Below are 17,592 nucleotides of genomic sequence, written 5' to 3'. Positions count from 1 at the left end.
TGGGCAAGACTGGCCATGCCCGGCAGACGTGAATCCTATGATCAACAGGCTGAGGGACACTTCTCACTAGTCCCGTATTTCTTTCTTTTTTTTTTTGGGGGGGGGGGGGGATGAAAAGTTAAGGCACTTACAATTATATACCCACCTGGAGCTGGAGAGATGGTTCAGCAGTTAAGAGCACTGGCTGCTCTTCCAGAGGACCTGGGTTCAATCCCTGGTATCCACATGGCATCTCACAACTGTAACAACAGGCCCAGAAGATCTCATACCCTCACAGAGACATGCATGCAGGTAAATCAATGCACATAAAATAAAAATACATAAATCATTTAAAAATTTACCAACCAGTTCACAAGTAACAAAAAGGCCTAAATGACAGAATAAATCACAAAGTCCCAGTCAATCCTACCTCAGCAGAGCAGTGACATTCTTGGCCCGCTAACATATTTATGGTTCTTCTAAAAACAGCCAATTTCTTGAATCCCTAGAATTTAGATAAATTACACCAGCATGTCCTTTATATTGCCTTGAGAACTTGTGGCAGCTATCTGCTGCTCTGGATCTGTCTCTCAGAGAAAAACGGCCTCCTCCTAATGCTCAAGTAAGAAAGGAAAAACTGGATTTGGATGCCATCCCTGTTTTGCTCAGTCGCTTTGGGATCCAAAGTTTGAGTAGTTACTAGAGGCTGGGACGATCATCTTCTGAGAACTAGGGTAAGATGTCACAAGGACTTCACAGGCAGAGAAATGTCCTTACACAGCATCTGTTAGACCACTGCACTGGCTCAGGATTTTTTCAGAAAGCTCATCAATTAAACACTGCATGAAAAAGTCAAAAGGAAACAGTAACTGTTCATTCTTAGACACAACAGACATTCACACAGCTCTTGTAAAATTCCACTGCCATTGGTATCTTGGGCTAACGGCTTTTGTTACATGAGCAGCAGGAATAATTATTTCCGTTAGAGAACCATCATTCTTGCTTTTAAAAGACTTATAAGTGCCGGGTCTGGTATTGCACTCCTTTAATCCCAGCATTTAGGAAGCAGAGGTGAACAGGTCTCTGAGTTCAAGGCCAGCCTGGTCTATATAGTCAGTTCCAGGACAACCAAATACATAGATTTAAAAAAAAAAAAAAAAAAAAAAAAAGATAAAATAAAAGCTGGACAATGGTGGCGCATGCCTTTAATCCAAGTACTTGGGAGGCAGAGGCAGGTGGATCTCAGTGAGTTCGAGGTCAGCCTGGTCTACAAAGAGAGTTTCAGGGACAGTCAGGACTGTTACACAGAGAAACCTTCTCTCGGAAAACCAAAAATTAAAAAATAATAATAGTAGTAGTAATAAAATAAATAGAAGAGAGACTTGTAAGCATCAGTCTTTGATGGGAGAAGGTTCCCTTCTGGATCTGGAGCCACTCACAGGCCAAGCCAGGTGTAAATAAACTCCATCCTGAGATACACACAGAGGTGCAGGCCAGACCCCTAATGACTGTGCTGAGGATGATCTGTTACTGATGAAGCAAGTACATTAGAGATACCTATTCCTTCTGCTAGTTTACTTCTAAACACTTCAAAAGAAAAACAGTACATTTTTACCAAATAAAATAGTCAGTGGGGTGGAGAGAGAAGCAGTTAAGAGCACTCACTGCTCTTACAGAGGACCTGCCCTCAATCCGCTCTCTGCACCACATAGAGGCTCATACTCTGGCAGACACCAAGCACACACACATACATACAGGAAACACACACACACACACACACACACACACACACACACACACACACACGAAATAGCAAAATTAAATTTTAATGTATTTTTTAAATTTCTGTGTACTAGTGTCTGTTTTCAGTATCCATGTTTTAAAAAACAAAAACAAATAGGTTATTTTAATGTCTTTGCCCATGCATTATCATAAAGGGGACGGCAAACTATTACCCACAGCCAGCTGTCTGTCTCTCTAATAATTTCCTGCCGTTTATTTGTATTGTCAGTGACAGCTTTCGTTCAGCAGAACTGAGTTTCCACAACAAACACCATATGCGGCTTGCTAAGTTTAAAGTGTTTCCTAGCTGGCTCTTTTAAGACAGTTTGCCAAGCCATGCAGTTGAAATGTTACTATGCCATACTAAGTAAAACTTCACTTGAAGCAAAGAAAATGACACAAAAATCAAATGACAAGCTCACTCTGATTCAGGCACTTTCAAGATCATAGTTTATTTATTACTTCAGATAAAAAGATAGTATACATATTAGGAAGTCCCTTAAAATTCAACTCTAAAGTTATACGCATCTAGTATTTTTGCATCAAATGTTAACCAAAAGTTTCTAGACACCTGAAAGCCCCACTATTAACATGAACTATGGTAATAAAAAATTTGACATTTAATTTGTTCAATGTATAGTATTTACATTATGAAACCAATGGTACATAAACAGTGATAAAGAATAAAATCAACATTAAAAAGCAGAGGTTTGTAGTCTTACAATGTGCTAATTGTCATAATTGTATATAAAATTAAAACATAGCAGAGCTTTCTTACAAAATTCTTAATCATCTGAGTTGCAGTCGTTACTTGCTACCAATTTACATGCACCATCTGCTAGGACTGATATCTGATTTTCTTCTCCTCAAGAAAGATGAGCAGATAAATGATATTTTTGGAGCAGACATTAATTTACTTGAAGATAGGAAAAAACAAGTACTCAAGATTAGTACTGGTCACAAGCCTCTTTCCTACAGAAATCAAAAAAACAGGGAGAGTTTTAAAAAAAAAAAGTCCCAAAAGAGATGTACAGGCACAGTATCACAAGGGGCACCACTCCGAAGAGCCCTGAACGACCACACACCTTCCTCTCCTCAAGGATGAGAGGTCCACTGTGCCATCAAATAACAATGACTGAAGCAAGTGAGGGGCACCAGGTGCACAACTAATTCAATTTTGCAAAGTACTAAGACGAGGCAGAGGTGGCCAGAAGAAGGGGCGATTCATATATAATTCCAACTATATACAGCATAAATGGAATGCAGCCCATCTCCAACTGGATCTGTGAAACAACTGGACCTTTATGATTTATAGCTAAAATTAGAACAGATTTACACAGGAAGCAAAATCCAGGGGCATTTTATATTACCTATTTACTGTGCTGTTTCAATTGAAAAATAATTTTGCTAAGTATACATCTCAACTGAGGTCTATGTAGAAAATGTCCTAATAGATACAGATATTTACCTTTGGTGAGTTGAAGGCCTTGTTGTGACTTGTCTGAATCGTAGGCAGAATGCCAGGTGAATGTGCACGTGTGGGGCAACTCAAGCTGAGGTAATCCAAAGCTGTGCATGAGGTGACTGGAGGGACTCTGGAGTCCAAGTTCACCAGAAACCCCAAAGGTAACAGTGAGAATGGCAGAGGGAATGGAGTGCCAATATGGCAGTAAGGTTGGTTACGAACAGAAAGAGGAAGGCCTCTCGTACCAGCAGAATCCTGCGTACACACAAAAAGAAATCGCCACCCACCATTTTGTAGAACAAAAGCCAATTATTAGTGTGGGAAAGTACAAACTACAGAAAACCAGAAGTCAATAGAAGAAAAACTACTGGTTCACATGAGAAAAAGGAAACATTCCATTCTGACAGTTACTTGGTAAACGCAGCTACCACGGCCCATAAAACTTCATTGGTATTGGCCTTCAGACATTCCACTTCTGGGTCTAAATCGAGAAGCTGCCGTACTCTCTTGGTGGCTAAATCATACTGCTCGTCCAGAAGAGGAGCAAAGGCATTCTCCAAAACATCCGAGGCATGGGCTAGGTAAATGAGGGCCAGCAAGCGCTTGTCCATTCGGTGAGGGTCATTTACCCATTTGTCAAGAACAGCTTCTTGTACCTTCTTGATGAGGCGCTGCTTAATGTTGTTATTGGTGAGAGGATGTGTCGTCATGTCAAACAGGAGGAAGTTCTGTTTCTCTGTCGTCAGTACACCCTTTTCTACCAGGTTCTTAGCTAATCGTTCCCGTACATTTCTTAACTGATAGTGCAATTTTAACGGATTCCACGTCTCACCTAAACAAGAACATTTCAGAAGTTAGAAATGGTGGATACTATTTGCTGAACTACAACAACAACAAATGAACTATTATAAGCAAAGGAACTTTAATTCCTGCCCCCTCCCCACTAGATCACGCAGTCAAGTGCTGGGTTCTCTCAGGCACTGCAGTCTGCAAACCACAGGCGCCCTTCATCGGAGAAAGGTGTACTGCGTCGCACAGGGGGTTTGTCCCTGCCTGCTCTGGCTGTTACCAAAAAAAGCAGTCAGAAAGGCGGACGGTGATGTGGTGGGGCACACACTCACCAGGTGGAGGCAGGAGGATGGCCAAGTGTGGAAGCGTCTGGGCTACAGGTATACAAAGCATCACAAAGGACTAGGTTCAACCCTCAATACTACAAAACAAATAAACAAACAAACAAAAAACAAAACCCAAAAATCTCTACAATATAAAAGCAGCAAATTTGTCCCCACCAATCTTCAACAGATGAAAGGAAAATAAAAATAAAACTCTTGATTATAAGCTATTCCTGAAACTGCCACTAAGACTGTCTGTAAAGACAGAGAAGTTTGTATGGACAAGGATGAAAAATTACATAAAGCTGACCCCTCAAGAGAAAAAACATTTTTGGGGGATTTGTTTTGTTTTGGAGACAAGGTTTCTCTGTGTCATCTTTGCTGTCAGGAACTCACTCCATAGACCAGGCTAGCCACAAACTCAGATCTGCCTGCCTCTACCTCCTGAGCGTTGGGATTAAAGGCATGTGCCACCACCACCTGGCATCATTTTCAGTTCTTAAGTCTGTCATCTATAAACCCTTACTTTTGAGGCAAATATTTAGTTAAACTAAGCATTTCCCATTAAAATCATTTATTTTCACCCTAGCATAGTGTCACATGCCTTGAAGCTACAGCCTGGTCTACAAGGCAAGTTCCAGGAGAGCCAGGGTTACACAGAGAAACCCTATCTGAGAAGGGGAGGGGGGGGGGGGGAAGGAGGGAGGGAAGGAGGGAGGGAGGGAGAGAGAGAAAATGAATGAACTATTTATTTTTTGTACAAAATTTGGTAAGAAACATAAAAATATGAGTAACTTTGTTTACCTTTCAGATTATATATAACAAGTTTAACTGTATTTTCCAAATGACCACCAATGAACACACAACTATTTTCTGTAGTTTCGGGGCGGGGGGGGGGGGGGGGGGATACCAAAGTACTTTTCTAAATTACAACACATTAAAAATCAACCTCAAGCACCTTTCTTCAGTGTGAAGACTCTAAGCTACATTACTGAAGCCAGTAAGATGGAGCTATTAAACTTAAAATGTACTTAAATTTTCAGTTCCTCAACTTTACAAGACACATTTTTAAGTTCCAAAAGCCATAAGTGGCTGGTCATTAGTTGCTCCCTAGCTAGTACAGAACATTGTTAGCATCATAGGAAGGACTACTGGACTATGGCACCTGGAATGTATTTCTATTCAGAAGGCCACAGAAACTATTCTAAATGTATCACCTAACAGTAAAGAATATCCTTGACAGGAGCTCAATGGTTAAGAGCACGTGATGCTCCCAGAAAACCAGAGTTCGATTCCCAGCACCCACATCAGATGCCTCACAGCCACCTGTAACTCCAATTTCCAGGGGAAACAATGCCTTATGACCTTTGTGGGCACTTGGTACACATACAGGGACACAAACATAAAATAAAAATTCAAAGACTGGCTGGGCAGTAGTGGTGCACACATTTGATTCAGTAGTGGTGCACACATTTGATTCCAGCACTTGGGAGGCAGAGGCAGGTGGAGCTCAGTGAGCTTGAGGCCAGCCTGGTCTACAGAGCGAGATCCAGGACTGTTAACACAAATAAACCTTGTCTTGAAAAAAATTAAAAGACTATCCTGGATAGCAAAGCAATCCTTGCTGTCATTAGAAATATGTGGAAAATTAGCTGGGCAGTGGTGGCACATGCCTTTAATCCCAGCACTTGGGATTCCAAGCACAACACAGCAGCCACCCTGACTCAGTCACCCCGCCCAAGTCTGTGGTCAATGATCAAGACAGCTAAAGCAGCTGAACAATATAAGGCAGAGTACAGACAGTCCAGAGACCTGCACTATATTCAAGTCTCAGAAAACTAAGCCACACAAGCTGAAGTGAGGAATTGCGAAGCTAAGCAAAAAGACAAATACCAAAAACGCTAGATTGGGACAAGAGTTTTCAGAGAGGGGAGGAAAACCTGAATGCCAAACTAAGCTGAGAAGGCCTGAGTGTCCAGGACATAAAGGGACCCAAAAAGACCACGCTTTAGCACAAGGCTGGACTAATCTCAAGTGAAAATACTCTAGGCCTATATATCCAAGCTTAGAGCACGATCTACAAGTAACTTAAATGTCTGTCTGCCAAAGCAAAAGCCCACGCACTTTTCCCCCTGGGGGAAGGGAGACAATACTGAGATTGAATTTAGGACCTCCCATATGCTAGACAGGTACCCTAAAAATCAAAACACTCTTTAGACGAAGATGGCCAAGTTAAGCACTTGACAATCTAATATTCACAATGCTGAGTGTTCAATTTTAAAACAGTAACAATAACACATTAATTAGATTTGCAAAGAATAAGATGTGCCCCAAAACTAATGGGAAATGGAAATAGCCAGAGATGAGAAAATCAGCAGACAAAGACTTTTAAAGAGAGCTAGTACAACATCTACAAAATTTAAAGGAAATGTGTGCAAAATGGGAACTATTTCTTAGAAAGAACAAATTATGTGGGACAGCCTTTGATTACATTATTTGGTATGTATTGGTGTACACATGTACATGACTCAAATGTGGAGGTCAGAGGACAGCTTGCAGGAGTCAGTTCTTTCCATCATGTGGAATCAAACTCAAGTTCAGGTCATCAGGCCTGGCAGTCAGTACCTTAACTGCTGAACCTCTCACTGGCCCACAGAAAAGTCATTACAATTTCACAGTTTTACTTTTGGAAAAGTAGTTAAAGTACATGATAAAAGGCTGGTACTATGAATTACTAATGATTAAGACCATTTTATGCATTTAAAGAAAAACATTTCAAATAGAAAGTCACAATAATCAGTGTCTGCAAGTGCATGCAGGCTTAAGCGCGCTCATACACACACAAAAAAGCAAGTTACTTGATAAGGTAGTATTTACAATGTTCTTGGGAATCATAGTACCAAGAATATAAACATTAAGACTTAATTATAATCTTCTAGGAATTACAATTAAGTGAGAGAAACCTTCATAATTTACTGGCTTAAAATAAATTGGGAATGAGGCCGTAAGAACAAAACGAGGCACTAGAAATGATTTAATATTATGGGTTATTTCTAAGAAGGGAGCTACATGTAGACTTCCAGAAAGAACAAACATCAAAGAACAGAAGAAACAGGAAAGCGCACAACAGTTTCGACCTTTGTTCCAAGGTCTTAGGACTTCCAACTTTAGGTTTCCAAAGTGTCTACTTGTCACCTAACAGCTGGGGTTTGGGATTTTACTGTTTCCTAATGCCTCTGAGAGGAAGGCAGACAACCCTAAACTAGAATCAAAAAGATATATTAGCGGACTTTGGAGAATTCAAATTAATACAACATAGGAGGATAACCATATTTACATAAAATGAATTTTACAACTAACTATGCCTACACTAATCTCTAAGTTATCAAAGAAATACTATCTCCTAGCAACACTCGCTAATTAGGTATTACTGTCTGAATACACTAATATTTTCACAGACCCACAGTGCAATACAACTGTGTGCTAACAGTAGTCGGACAGGACAGGTCTCGCACTCCAGACATCTTAGCCATCTATTCCCAAACACTGGACTCAGGGAGCCAGGCTTGGCAGCAGTGCCTGATTGGTTATATGCTGGGCCTTCTCACTGGCCCACTCTAACCCTCCTGAAAAGGCACACTTCCTTTGTGTGTGGAAATTTTCCCTTTCAAAGGTCTAGTCAAGTCTTCCTTCAACGTCTATGCTTCCTCAGATTTTTTTTCTGAACCAAACTTTTAGCGAGCCCTAAGTATGAAATTTGACACGTAGGTGGTCTTGAACTACATTTTAAAATCACTTCAGTCTGTAATGTTTCTTCTCAAGTTCACAGCACCTATGTCAGCACTATACAACACTGGCGTTCAGACAGTGTACCACACTTTTCTGTTGCTGCACGCATCAAATCCAGGGTTTTGCAGTCTAGATCCTTAAGGACCTCTGATGAGGAAAACTTTGAAACAATTGAAATTTTAAAAGAAAAAAAAAAATGTTCTCACCAGCAAACTGGTCACAGACCTACATACTTCATTGATAGAATGGACGGCTCTGTGAGTAAAGCCACCTGCAGCCAATCATGACAATCTCAATACACCTGGGGCTCACATGGTGAAGGAGAGGGCTCTTGCATGTTGTCCTCTGACCTCTACCCTGGGCCAGGGCACACTCACCCCTCCCATACACACTAAAATAAACAAACATAATTTTAAAAACTTAGTTATTAACCAACCAGCTGAAATCTGGTCCATTTGCTCAACAGGAAGCAGGTGACTGTTTTTCCCCTGGGCTTATGCATGCAACTCCATCACTAAGCTCCGACCAGAACCACTGTTCCCACACTAGCAATGGGCTGTTTTCTGCTCCCAAACTGGGTCCCCTTCTTTCATGTTAACATGGCAACTCTTCCCTATTATGTCCAGGGCCATGATAGTATAGAGCAGTGATAACTGGTGTTCATGTGTCACCCACCAAATGAGTGACACATTTGATGGGAAGCCCCACCTGGCAAGGCCATGAGGTTACTGACTATAAATGACCTTGTATTTCTCTCATGTGCTACTTCATTTCTTCCCTGAGAACTGCATTCCTTCCTTAAGAACAGCTATATCTCCCCACTGACCATGCATTTCCATGTAATGTGTAACATGTACTCTCATGATTATGTCTCAATTTTATGGGCACACATAAGTGTGGATAGTCAAGATGATGTTTTATTTAACTGTGTAATTTTGATGAATAGAAACATACTAAAAATATACTTCATAACTAGATCTATTGTTCCATGTGGACTGTAGACACTTAGAGATCTTGTTCTCCAACCTGAGCCACTGACAAGACAAACTGGCCAGACAAAGTGTCCTCATGGAACTTCACAGAGCGGAACTGCAGGTACCTAAGCCCTTCAAAGAATTATAGTGGGCTAGAAGTGATAGTGCAGGTGTCTGGCCTTGTTCTATCTCCTATATTGTATATCTTATATTCAAGAGATCAATGGCACCTATGTTGCCTTAAGCCTCCTCCACCAGCACCGCCCCACTCTGTTTCAAAAAGCAATTAACATTGTGCATATACTTCTACACCAGTTATTAATGCAAGCTTTCAGGCTTAGTAGACCAACTCTTAAACCACATAAAATAGTACCCATATTCCTTGCCTCTTCTTTAGACCTCTCACTGGTTCAGCTTCTTCCCGTTTTTAACCCTTGTAGCTATCCTTTTAAGGGACAGCAAAACTACAACCTGCAGCTGCTGTCATCACTAAGCTGACCAAGTCTTGGCCACATGTGACTTCTACGGCATCTTCAAAGAAAGGATGCCTGTGTTCTTGAGATAGGACTTTGGAAGCTTTTTTTAAATTCCTAACAAGTTGCTAAGGAATGTATGTATGTGCACCTGGGATTTTGTAACAGCAGGAAGACAGAGGAGTAAGGATGTAGAAGGACTAAGAATGGAGAAGAAATGAAGGGCAGGAGAAGAGTGAAGAGCACTGGCCCATGCGTATGAAATTATTATAGCAATCTCCAACTGTTCCCTCACTCCTGGAAGCATTTCTCCTATGGAGCTCTAGGTAGGGGTTAAGGGTGGTACCTTACCCCTACACTAATATATTCCTAATAAGAAGATCTGCTAAACACAACATTCTGACATTTATAGCCAATCTAAAAACATGGGATATTGTCTAAATATCTGCCTCATGAATTCTGACCTAATCTAACAGACATCCTTCTGTATTTCAATACTTTGGGAGAAAGCTTATAGAATCTCTTCAAAGCTCACTCCAGGGAGAGGTACACAACAGCAGTTCAAGCTGAAAACCAAGTTCAGTTAGCAGCCATACAATGTTAACTAGTTAAGTACAACCACCTTAACCTATCAACCCAACCCTTTCGGACAATACTGGTTTGGGTCGAAGACACTGGCGAAGCCCAATGAGCCTTTGTATACGTAAGATCAAGAGATAGCTTATAGTTTATGAAGACATCCTCACAGCGTGATCCACTCTAAACATAGTAAACTGTGCCAGTAATTCTGACAAATGACTGGGGATAGGCATGGTGATGCAGGTCTTTAACTCCAGGAGGCAAAGGCAGGTGGGTCTGAGTTGTAGTTCAGCCAGGGCTACAGAGTGAGGAAGCCTTGACTCAAGACAAACAAACAAAAGATGAAAGTTGAATGCAGACTATTCCACCTTTTTTAGTATCTGTTCTCGTATAAAAGGAGGTAAGAATTTTTTTAAATCATCCCCCCCACCATTTTCCATAATTAAAAAAAAAAACCATCAGCTTACCACTAAGTAACTCAATCCAGTTTTGGACCGTCTCTGGAGGCTGCGTCTCCTTAACATGCTTTAGAGCTTCGTCAAGAAGAACATCCCCTGTTGGAGCATCCGATTTACAGATTACCTAAAACATAAGCGGTCAGAAATGATCCAATGGAACCACCTTCCCTCATAAACTCATTAGATGAAAAACAAACAAGTATGCAAATATTTTGTGCTGAGGCTTTACAATTACAGTAATTCTAGTTGATGCTGAACCTTGAGTTATTTAATGCAGAAAATCATTCATTAAAACATTCTTAGACCCAGAAACAGACTCAACTCTATGGTAGTCCAAATAGTAAAAGCATTTCACTTAAGTAACAAAATGAATTTTCTCAAAAAAAGGTCATTAAGGAAACTTTGACAAACTGGAGCAAAAGAAGAAAATTAAGAACTGGCTCCCTTGAGCATAGATTAATAAAGACATGAAGGAGTACGGTCTTAGGAGTAAGAAAGGTGTTTTAAAGCCACTGCTGGCGGAGCCTTAATGATTATGTAGAATTACTCCATCTCCCGTACCCAGAGGGTGAGGATGGGAGGGGCCAAGAACAGACTCTACATCTGTAATTAAAACCTGCATGGGGTTCAATTCTTCATGTGAAAGGGGGCTCAAGAGTCAGCACACTGGATGCTATTCCAGGACTCGGGCTGATTCCCAGCACCAGCTCACAATCACCTGTGACTCCAGTTCCAGGGAATCCAACACCTTCTTCTGGCCTCTGTAATTACAGCATGCACATGGTGCACAGACATGCATGTAAACAAAACACCAGACACGTAAAACAGATAAACCTCAAGAACAAGAGTGGAAAATCCTGGGGGGTGAGTAGGAAAGCAGCCCACACTGCCACACTTCCCAGCCATCTTAGGTTCCTATGGGCTTCACTCAGTTATCTCCTAACACATTTCTAGTTGAAATTCTGTAGTACCAAAATTCAATCCATTACAGTACCTTAGAGTGGCTGTTAAAAATGTTAAATACAAATGTTCTCTCATACTTTTCTTTAAAAAGGTACCCTTCTTTTTTTTTTTTTCTGAATCTCACAAAAGATTAAAATATATAAGATCTTATTCTTCAGGATTATACAAGAAAAATCATGTCAACCATAAATCTAACCTTAAGGAAATGAAAAAAGTGAAATTAATTTTTAAATAATTGGTTTTAACCCAATATAGCCAAAAATTGGCCCCAATAGGTATTTCTTTGAAAGCTGAGATATTTAGTGTTTTTATCAATACACTTTTTTTCCCCCAAAAAAATCCAGTATGTTTTTTTATAGTATAGCTCAATTTTCAATAGTGGCATGATTGCTATGCTGGACAGTGCAGATCCCAGAAATATTCAGGATGTTCATTTCATAGTACTTAGACCAAAGTTCATGGGAGAGAAAAGGATCGTCAGAAGTTCCTGCACATGGTGTGAGGCCATCCAAGAACCACAGTACTGGCAACCTACCAGTGGTCACACACACACACACCAACCACCCCCCCTCCCCCCACCCCCCCACCCCCCCACCCCCACCCCCACCCCGCAGCCATCAGTTGCTCCTCAACTGGGGGTGGAGCCTCATGAGAACCCTCTACTCCATGCTGGGATGCTGACTGGCTTCATCTTGTGCAGGTAACCACAGTTGCTATGAGTCTGTGAGCTCTTCAGGGGGCAAATCTTAAAACATTTCATTGTTCCTGCTCAAAACGAATCGAAGATTCAAATGAGTTCTAAATTCCTTTAAATTTTCAATAATAGCCAGGCAGTGGTGCTACACGCCTTTAATCCCAGCACCTGGGAGGCAGAGGCAGGTGGATCTCTTGAGTTTCTGAGGCCAGCCTGAACTACAGAGTGAGTTCCAGGACATCCAGAGCTACAGAGATAAACCCTGTCTTGAAAAGCAAAAAAAAAAAAAAAAAGAAGAAAAGAAAAAAGAAAAATAATTTCAAGGTATGTGTGGCTTTGAAATAAATGTGCTCTATTTTAACAAATTCTTGCTACATCTAAGACAGAAAAGATGGAAAGGAGATAAATCAAGACCTCTGAGGAAATGCATTATATAGATTAAAAAGAGTTCCGAAAGGCCTCAGGGCTTTAAGAGAAAGACGTTAGCTTCATACAACAAGAAACCCCATTGGAGCTGCAACCTCAGAAGGAGAGGCCTGGGGTCAGTCGTGCAGCAGTGACATGGCACGGGGTTGGGAGGCAATGAGGACATGTGGGCAGGAGCGGCCAGAAGCTAAGGAACAAGAGTAAAGCCACCAAAAGCCGAGGCCTATAAACAGATTCTCCCTTAAAGCCTTTGAGAAACAAATCAACTACATCTCCTAACTCTGGCCTCCAAAACTGAGAAACTTCTTTCTGGCTTAAAGTCACTATGGCTATCATTTGTTAAGGGGGCTTTAAAATGAACTAAAAACAGAGTGGTATAACATGCCTTTAATCCCAGCACTCAGGAGGATCTCTGTGAATTTGAGGCCAGCCTAGTCTACATACTAGGCTCCAGGACAGATGGGACAACAGAGAGACACTGTCTCAAAAAAACAAAAACAAAAACAAAAAACCTAAAAAAGTTGTCTTCCAGGAACAGAAGTAATGAATGGGGAAAAACAGCTACCTTTGGACTATATCACTTTCTTAAGTAAATCAGCAATTACTTTTAAAATTTAACACACTAAATCATATAGAATATTTTCCAACAACCTTCCCCCCTTCTTCACATCTCTCAGAACCAGACTGACTTAGTAAGTTTTTCAACTGTTCCCCAGAGTCTAGCACAGTTCATGATATTTAAACACTGGATGCAAAATGAATAAAGGACAGACTATCACCAGTCAATGGTTCTTGCTCATGCACAGTTCAAAACTGACTCCTGTTAGCACAATCTTTTTACTTAGGACTCTAAGGAAAAGTTCCTAAATTACTAAGCTGTGTATGCATTCTATTGATAACTACAATGACAGCTTCCTCGGGTTGTTTTTCTCCTGAAGTTACTATGGTTGCAGACAAACAAAATTGTAACCTGTTTTATGATACAGAAAAGAACAATTTGTTAAATTCTCTCAATGCCAGCTCACTTGTCTTAATGGCAAAGGGCTGGCTTTACTGCAGAGATGCTCTAAGAGCGTTTCTATAGTGTCAGCCTGTTAATAATCTCAGCAGTTCAGGGACTGTCAGAAGATCTAAATTCAAAGCCTGCATAAGCTACACAGCAAGACTGTCTCAAACACGTCCACGTTATTCCACCAACCCAGTAGTAAGCTCAAACACAGGCCTCACACACATGAGGGGAGCATTCACCCTTAGCCAAATTCACTCCAACCTGCAAGTAACTTTCATTAACACATTAACAGCATGCCTTCTTATAGAATTATCATTCTCTGGCTTATCAGTCAGAAAGTTCAGAATAAGGAATGAAGCACAGGCTTATAATCTTAGTGCTCTGGAGATAGAGGCAGGAGATCTCCAGGTCAAGGCCAGCATGAGCTACATAGTGAGTTCCAGGTCAGCCTTGGTTAAAAAGTGAAGACTTTTGTCTTAAAAACTAAAAGGCGCTAGGCGGTGGTGGTGCACATCTTTAATCCCAGCACTCAGGAGGCAGAGACAGGTGGATCTCTGTGAGTTCAAGGCCAGCCTGGTCTACAGAGCAAGATCCAGGAAAGGCACAAAGTTACACAGAGAAACTCTGCCTCCAAGGGAAAAAAAAAAAAAAAAGCACTAAAAGGCAACAAGATGTTTGGTTCTGGCCTAATTTTTGGATTTATAATACAATTACTAAAGAAAACCTGGTTTTGAAATACCAGGTTTTAAAATAACATGCCTGAAGTGTAGAACAGACTGGAAGAGAAACAGTCTTGAACAGGTGAGATGGAGGCCAAAGTTACAAGTCCAAAAACTAGTGTATACATTTCTGTTCTACCAACAGAAGTGCCCACCTACACCTTCACGTGGAGAAGAGACAGAAAAAGCAATGGCAGTCTTCCCAAAAGATGGATGTCTATGAGTAATTAATATGCACAAAGGTTCTGAATTTTCTCAAGTTCTCTCAAGGTCTGAAGAAGCAAATAAAATGGGGCATCTTCCTAAGATGCAGTGGTCATCGATCCTAAGAGTGACTGACATCCTTTTTGCACATGCAAAGAACCAGAAAAACCAAGAATGCCATCCAAAAAAAGACAATTTTAAACTATTTAAACATTTTAAAGCTATTAGGAATATTCATCATTTATACAGAACAAATTCTTGCAAAGGGGAGAGGGGTAGTATCTAGAAGTCCTCTTACCTTTCTTGTTAAAAGACTTTTTCTTCTCATCCCACAAGCCTCTAGTTGTAACCTTCCTCTCAAGGCTAATTCAATTAACATACAGCCACGCAATCCAGATGATATACAGTCATTCCAAAATGATGTGTAACCCTATTTTAAAAAAACAAAGAAAACAAAACAGCCAATTTACCTTAACTCAAATGTAGAAATAGCTTTAGCCAAAGCCATTTTGAATACCCTTCACCACACATGTACTAAGCTTTTTCTTTTAGGCCACCAACCAGTTCCCAAACCATGACACAGAGACTTATTAGCTTTGAATGTCCGGCTTTAGCTCTTTCCTTGTTAGCTCTTGTAACTTAGCCTGTTTCCCTTCATCTACGTTTTGCTTTAAGGCTTTCTACCTTTCTTTCTGTATGTCCTACACCTGTCTAGCTGGCTAGCCACTGCCTGGTTTCTGGCTCCAGGAGTGTCCCTTTTTCCCTTATTCTTCCTCCTCTCACGAAAGCCTAGATTTCTCCTTCTATTTATTCTCTGGCCGCCAGCCCCACCCATCTCTCCCGCCTAGCTATTGGCCGTCCAGCTCTTTATTAGACCAATCCAGTGTACCTTAGGCAGGTAAGGTAAAACAAATGTAACACATCTCTACATCATTAAACAAACATAGCATAAACAAGTGCAGCACATCTTTACATAGTTAAAGTAATATTGTGCAGCATAGACAAATATAACACATCTTTGCCTAGTTAAAATAACATTACACAACACAACATCTTTTATAACAAAACACTAAAAATGTACTTAATATATTGTTAAACAAAGAACTGAGGGAGGGTTGACTTTTTAACCACACATTCTTACATATGGATAAACAAGAAATAACTTTAGAGTCAAGCTGGGCAAGGTAGAACATGCCTGTAATTCTAGCAATGGGGATATGGAGTATTCTAATAGCTCAAAAGTTCAAGGTCAGGGCTGGAGAGATGGCTCAGAAATTGAGTACTTATGCTCTTACAGAGAACTCGAGTTCAATTCCCAGTACCTACATGGTGGCTTAAAACAGTAACTCCACTTCCCAGGGACGCAAATCTCTCTTCTGGACTCCTTGGACACCAGACATACACACAGTGCAGGCATACATGAAAGCAAAACATCCATACATACAAAATAAATTAAAATTTTTAAATAAATAAAAATGAAAATCAAGTCCCAGCAATGGTGGCTCACACCTCTAGCATTGAAGGGAAGGAAGGCTTCCTGTACTCTCTGCCAGGTCAAAGTGCAAAAATCTTGTGGAATATTATTTTAAGGTGTGTTACAGTTGTTTATGCTGTGGAACATTTGTTTAATGATGCAAAGATGTGTTGCATTCTTTTATGTTGTATTTATTTAACAATGTGAAGCTGTGCCTGTCCAAAACACCTGATGGTCTAATAAAGAGCTGAATGGCCAATATCAAGGCAGGACAAAGGATAGGTGGGATGGCAGGCAGAGAGAAAATAGGAGAAATCTGGGAAGAACAAGAAGAAAGAACAAGAGAACAGGGAGAGGAGGACGCTAGGGGCCAGCCACACAACCAGCCACAGAGTAAGAATAAAAGTAAGATACACAGAAGAAAAAGGTAAAAGCCCAGAGGCAAAAGGTAGACAGGATAATTTAAAGTTAAAAAAAAAGCTGGCAAGAAGCAAGCCAAGCTAAGGCTGAGCATTTATAAGTAAGAATAAGTCTCCATGTGCAATTTATTTGGAAGTTGGGTGGCAGGGCCCCCCAAAAGAGTAAAAGCCAACAACATCCCAACTACCACCTTTAGTTATTGCTGCTGGTTTTTTAAGATAGGGTTTCTGTGTGTCCTGGCAGTATCAGAATTCACAAACATCCGTCTGCCTCTGTAATGGGATTAAAGGCTTGAGCCATCACCGCCAGGTTCAAACTACCACATTTTAACAAAAAACGAGGGTTTTTTTCTAGAAGGAGAGCATTTAGACAAAGGGAAGTGAAGAGGGGAAGCAGAGATAGTTCTGTCAAGGTATGGTGGCACATACCTTTTAATCCCAGTGCTCAGGAGGCAGAGCCAAGAAGCGGGTGGATCTATCATCTATGTAGACCAGCATCTGTCTACACACTGAGATCCAGGGCAGCCAGAACTGTAACTCAACTAGTAACTGATAGAAATCAAATAAGGTCTGGAACAAAGTCTTGAGAAGCCCGGGAATTGATTCCACATGAAATTACATTACAGATGTTTGGTTCTCACACACAAATGGGTTCCTAGGTAAAACACCACAGTATAGGCAGAGTGCACTTCATGAAGTAGAGTGAGTGTGGTGAGTACACCAGTCTGAAAATGCTAGCTGGACAGAGTTAGCAGTTTACCTTTGATGGTAGATAGCAGAAGGCTAAATATGACTGTCCCAAAATGTTCTCATGTTATGAGTCACCCAGAAATGTCAGCAAAACAAGGTCTTTAGTATGGAGTTCAGGGTTACATTTTATGAAAACCTGGGTAACTCACATAGGAAAGTAGATGAATGGAAAAAAAAAATTCTGTGCCAAAGTTTCTGGGGTTTATCAGAAATAAACAAGATAAATGAAGCCAACAAAGCAACAGAGTAGCCCAGTATTTTTGATAACCTCCCTGTAAAACCCTTATCACAAAAGCATGATCAGGAATTACCAGAGGGAAGTT

At 40.7% G+C, this 17,592-nt stretch overlaps 1 protein-coding gene across 2 annotated transcripts in view; it reads right to left on the bottom strand.

Moving 5' to 3' along the window:
• Positions 1 to 2,183: 2,183 nt before the first annotated feature.
• Positions 2,184 to 17,592, bottom strand: part of Golph3 (golgi phosphoprotein 3) — a 34,171-nt gene continuing 18,762 nt past the window's right edge. Inside the window, exons 2-4 of one of the 2 annotated variants that reach the window (XM_036207283.1) lie at positions 14,925 to 15,056; positions 10,621 to 10,735; positions 2,184 to 4,058 (exon numbers count right to left, since the gene is read on the bottom strand). In XM_036207283.1, the coding sequence (XP_036063176.1) occupies positions 3,634 to 4,058; positions 10,621 to 10,735; positions 14,925 to 15,056 (672 nt within the window). In that variant the 3' untranslated portion in view covers positions 2,184 to 3,633. The remainder of the gene's footprint in view (positions 4,059 to 10,620; positions 10,736 to 14,924; positions 15,057 to 17,592) is intronic. The other variant, XM_036207284.1, reaches the window with a different exon arrangement.

Source organism: Onychomys torridus, chromosome 15 (assembly GCF_903995425.1).
Source record: "Onychomys torridus chromosome 15, mOncTor1.1, whole genome shotgun sequence".
Taxonomy (NCBI): Eukaryota; Metazoa; Chordata; class Mammalia; order Rodentia; family Cricetidae; genus Onychomys; species Onychomys torridus.
Note: the sequence above shows the minus strand (reverse complement) of the source record. Positions and strands in the feature narration are given on the sequence as shown.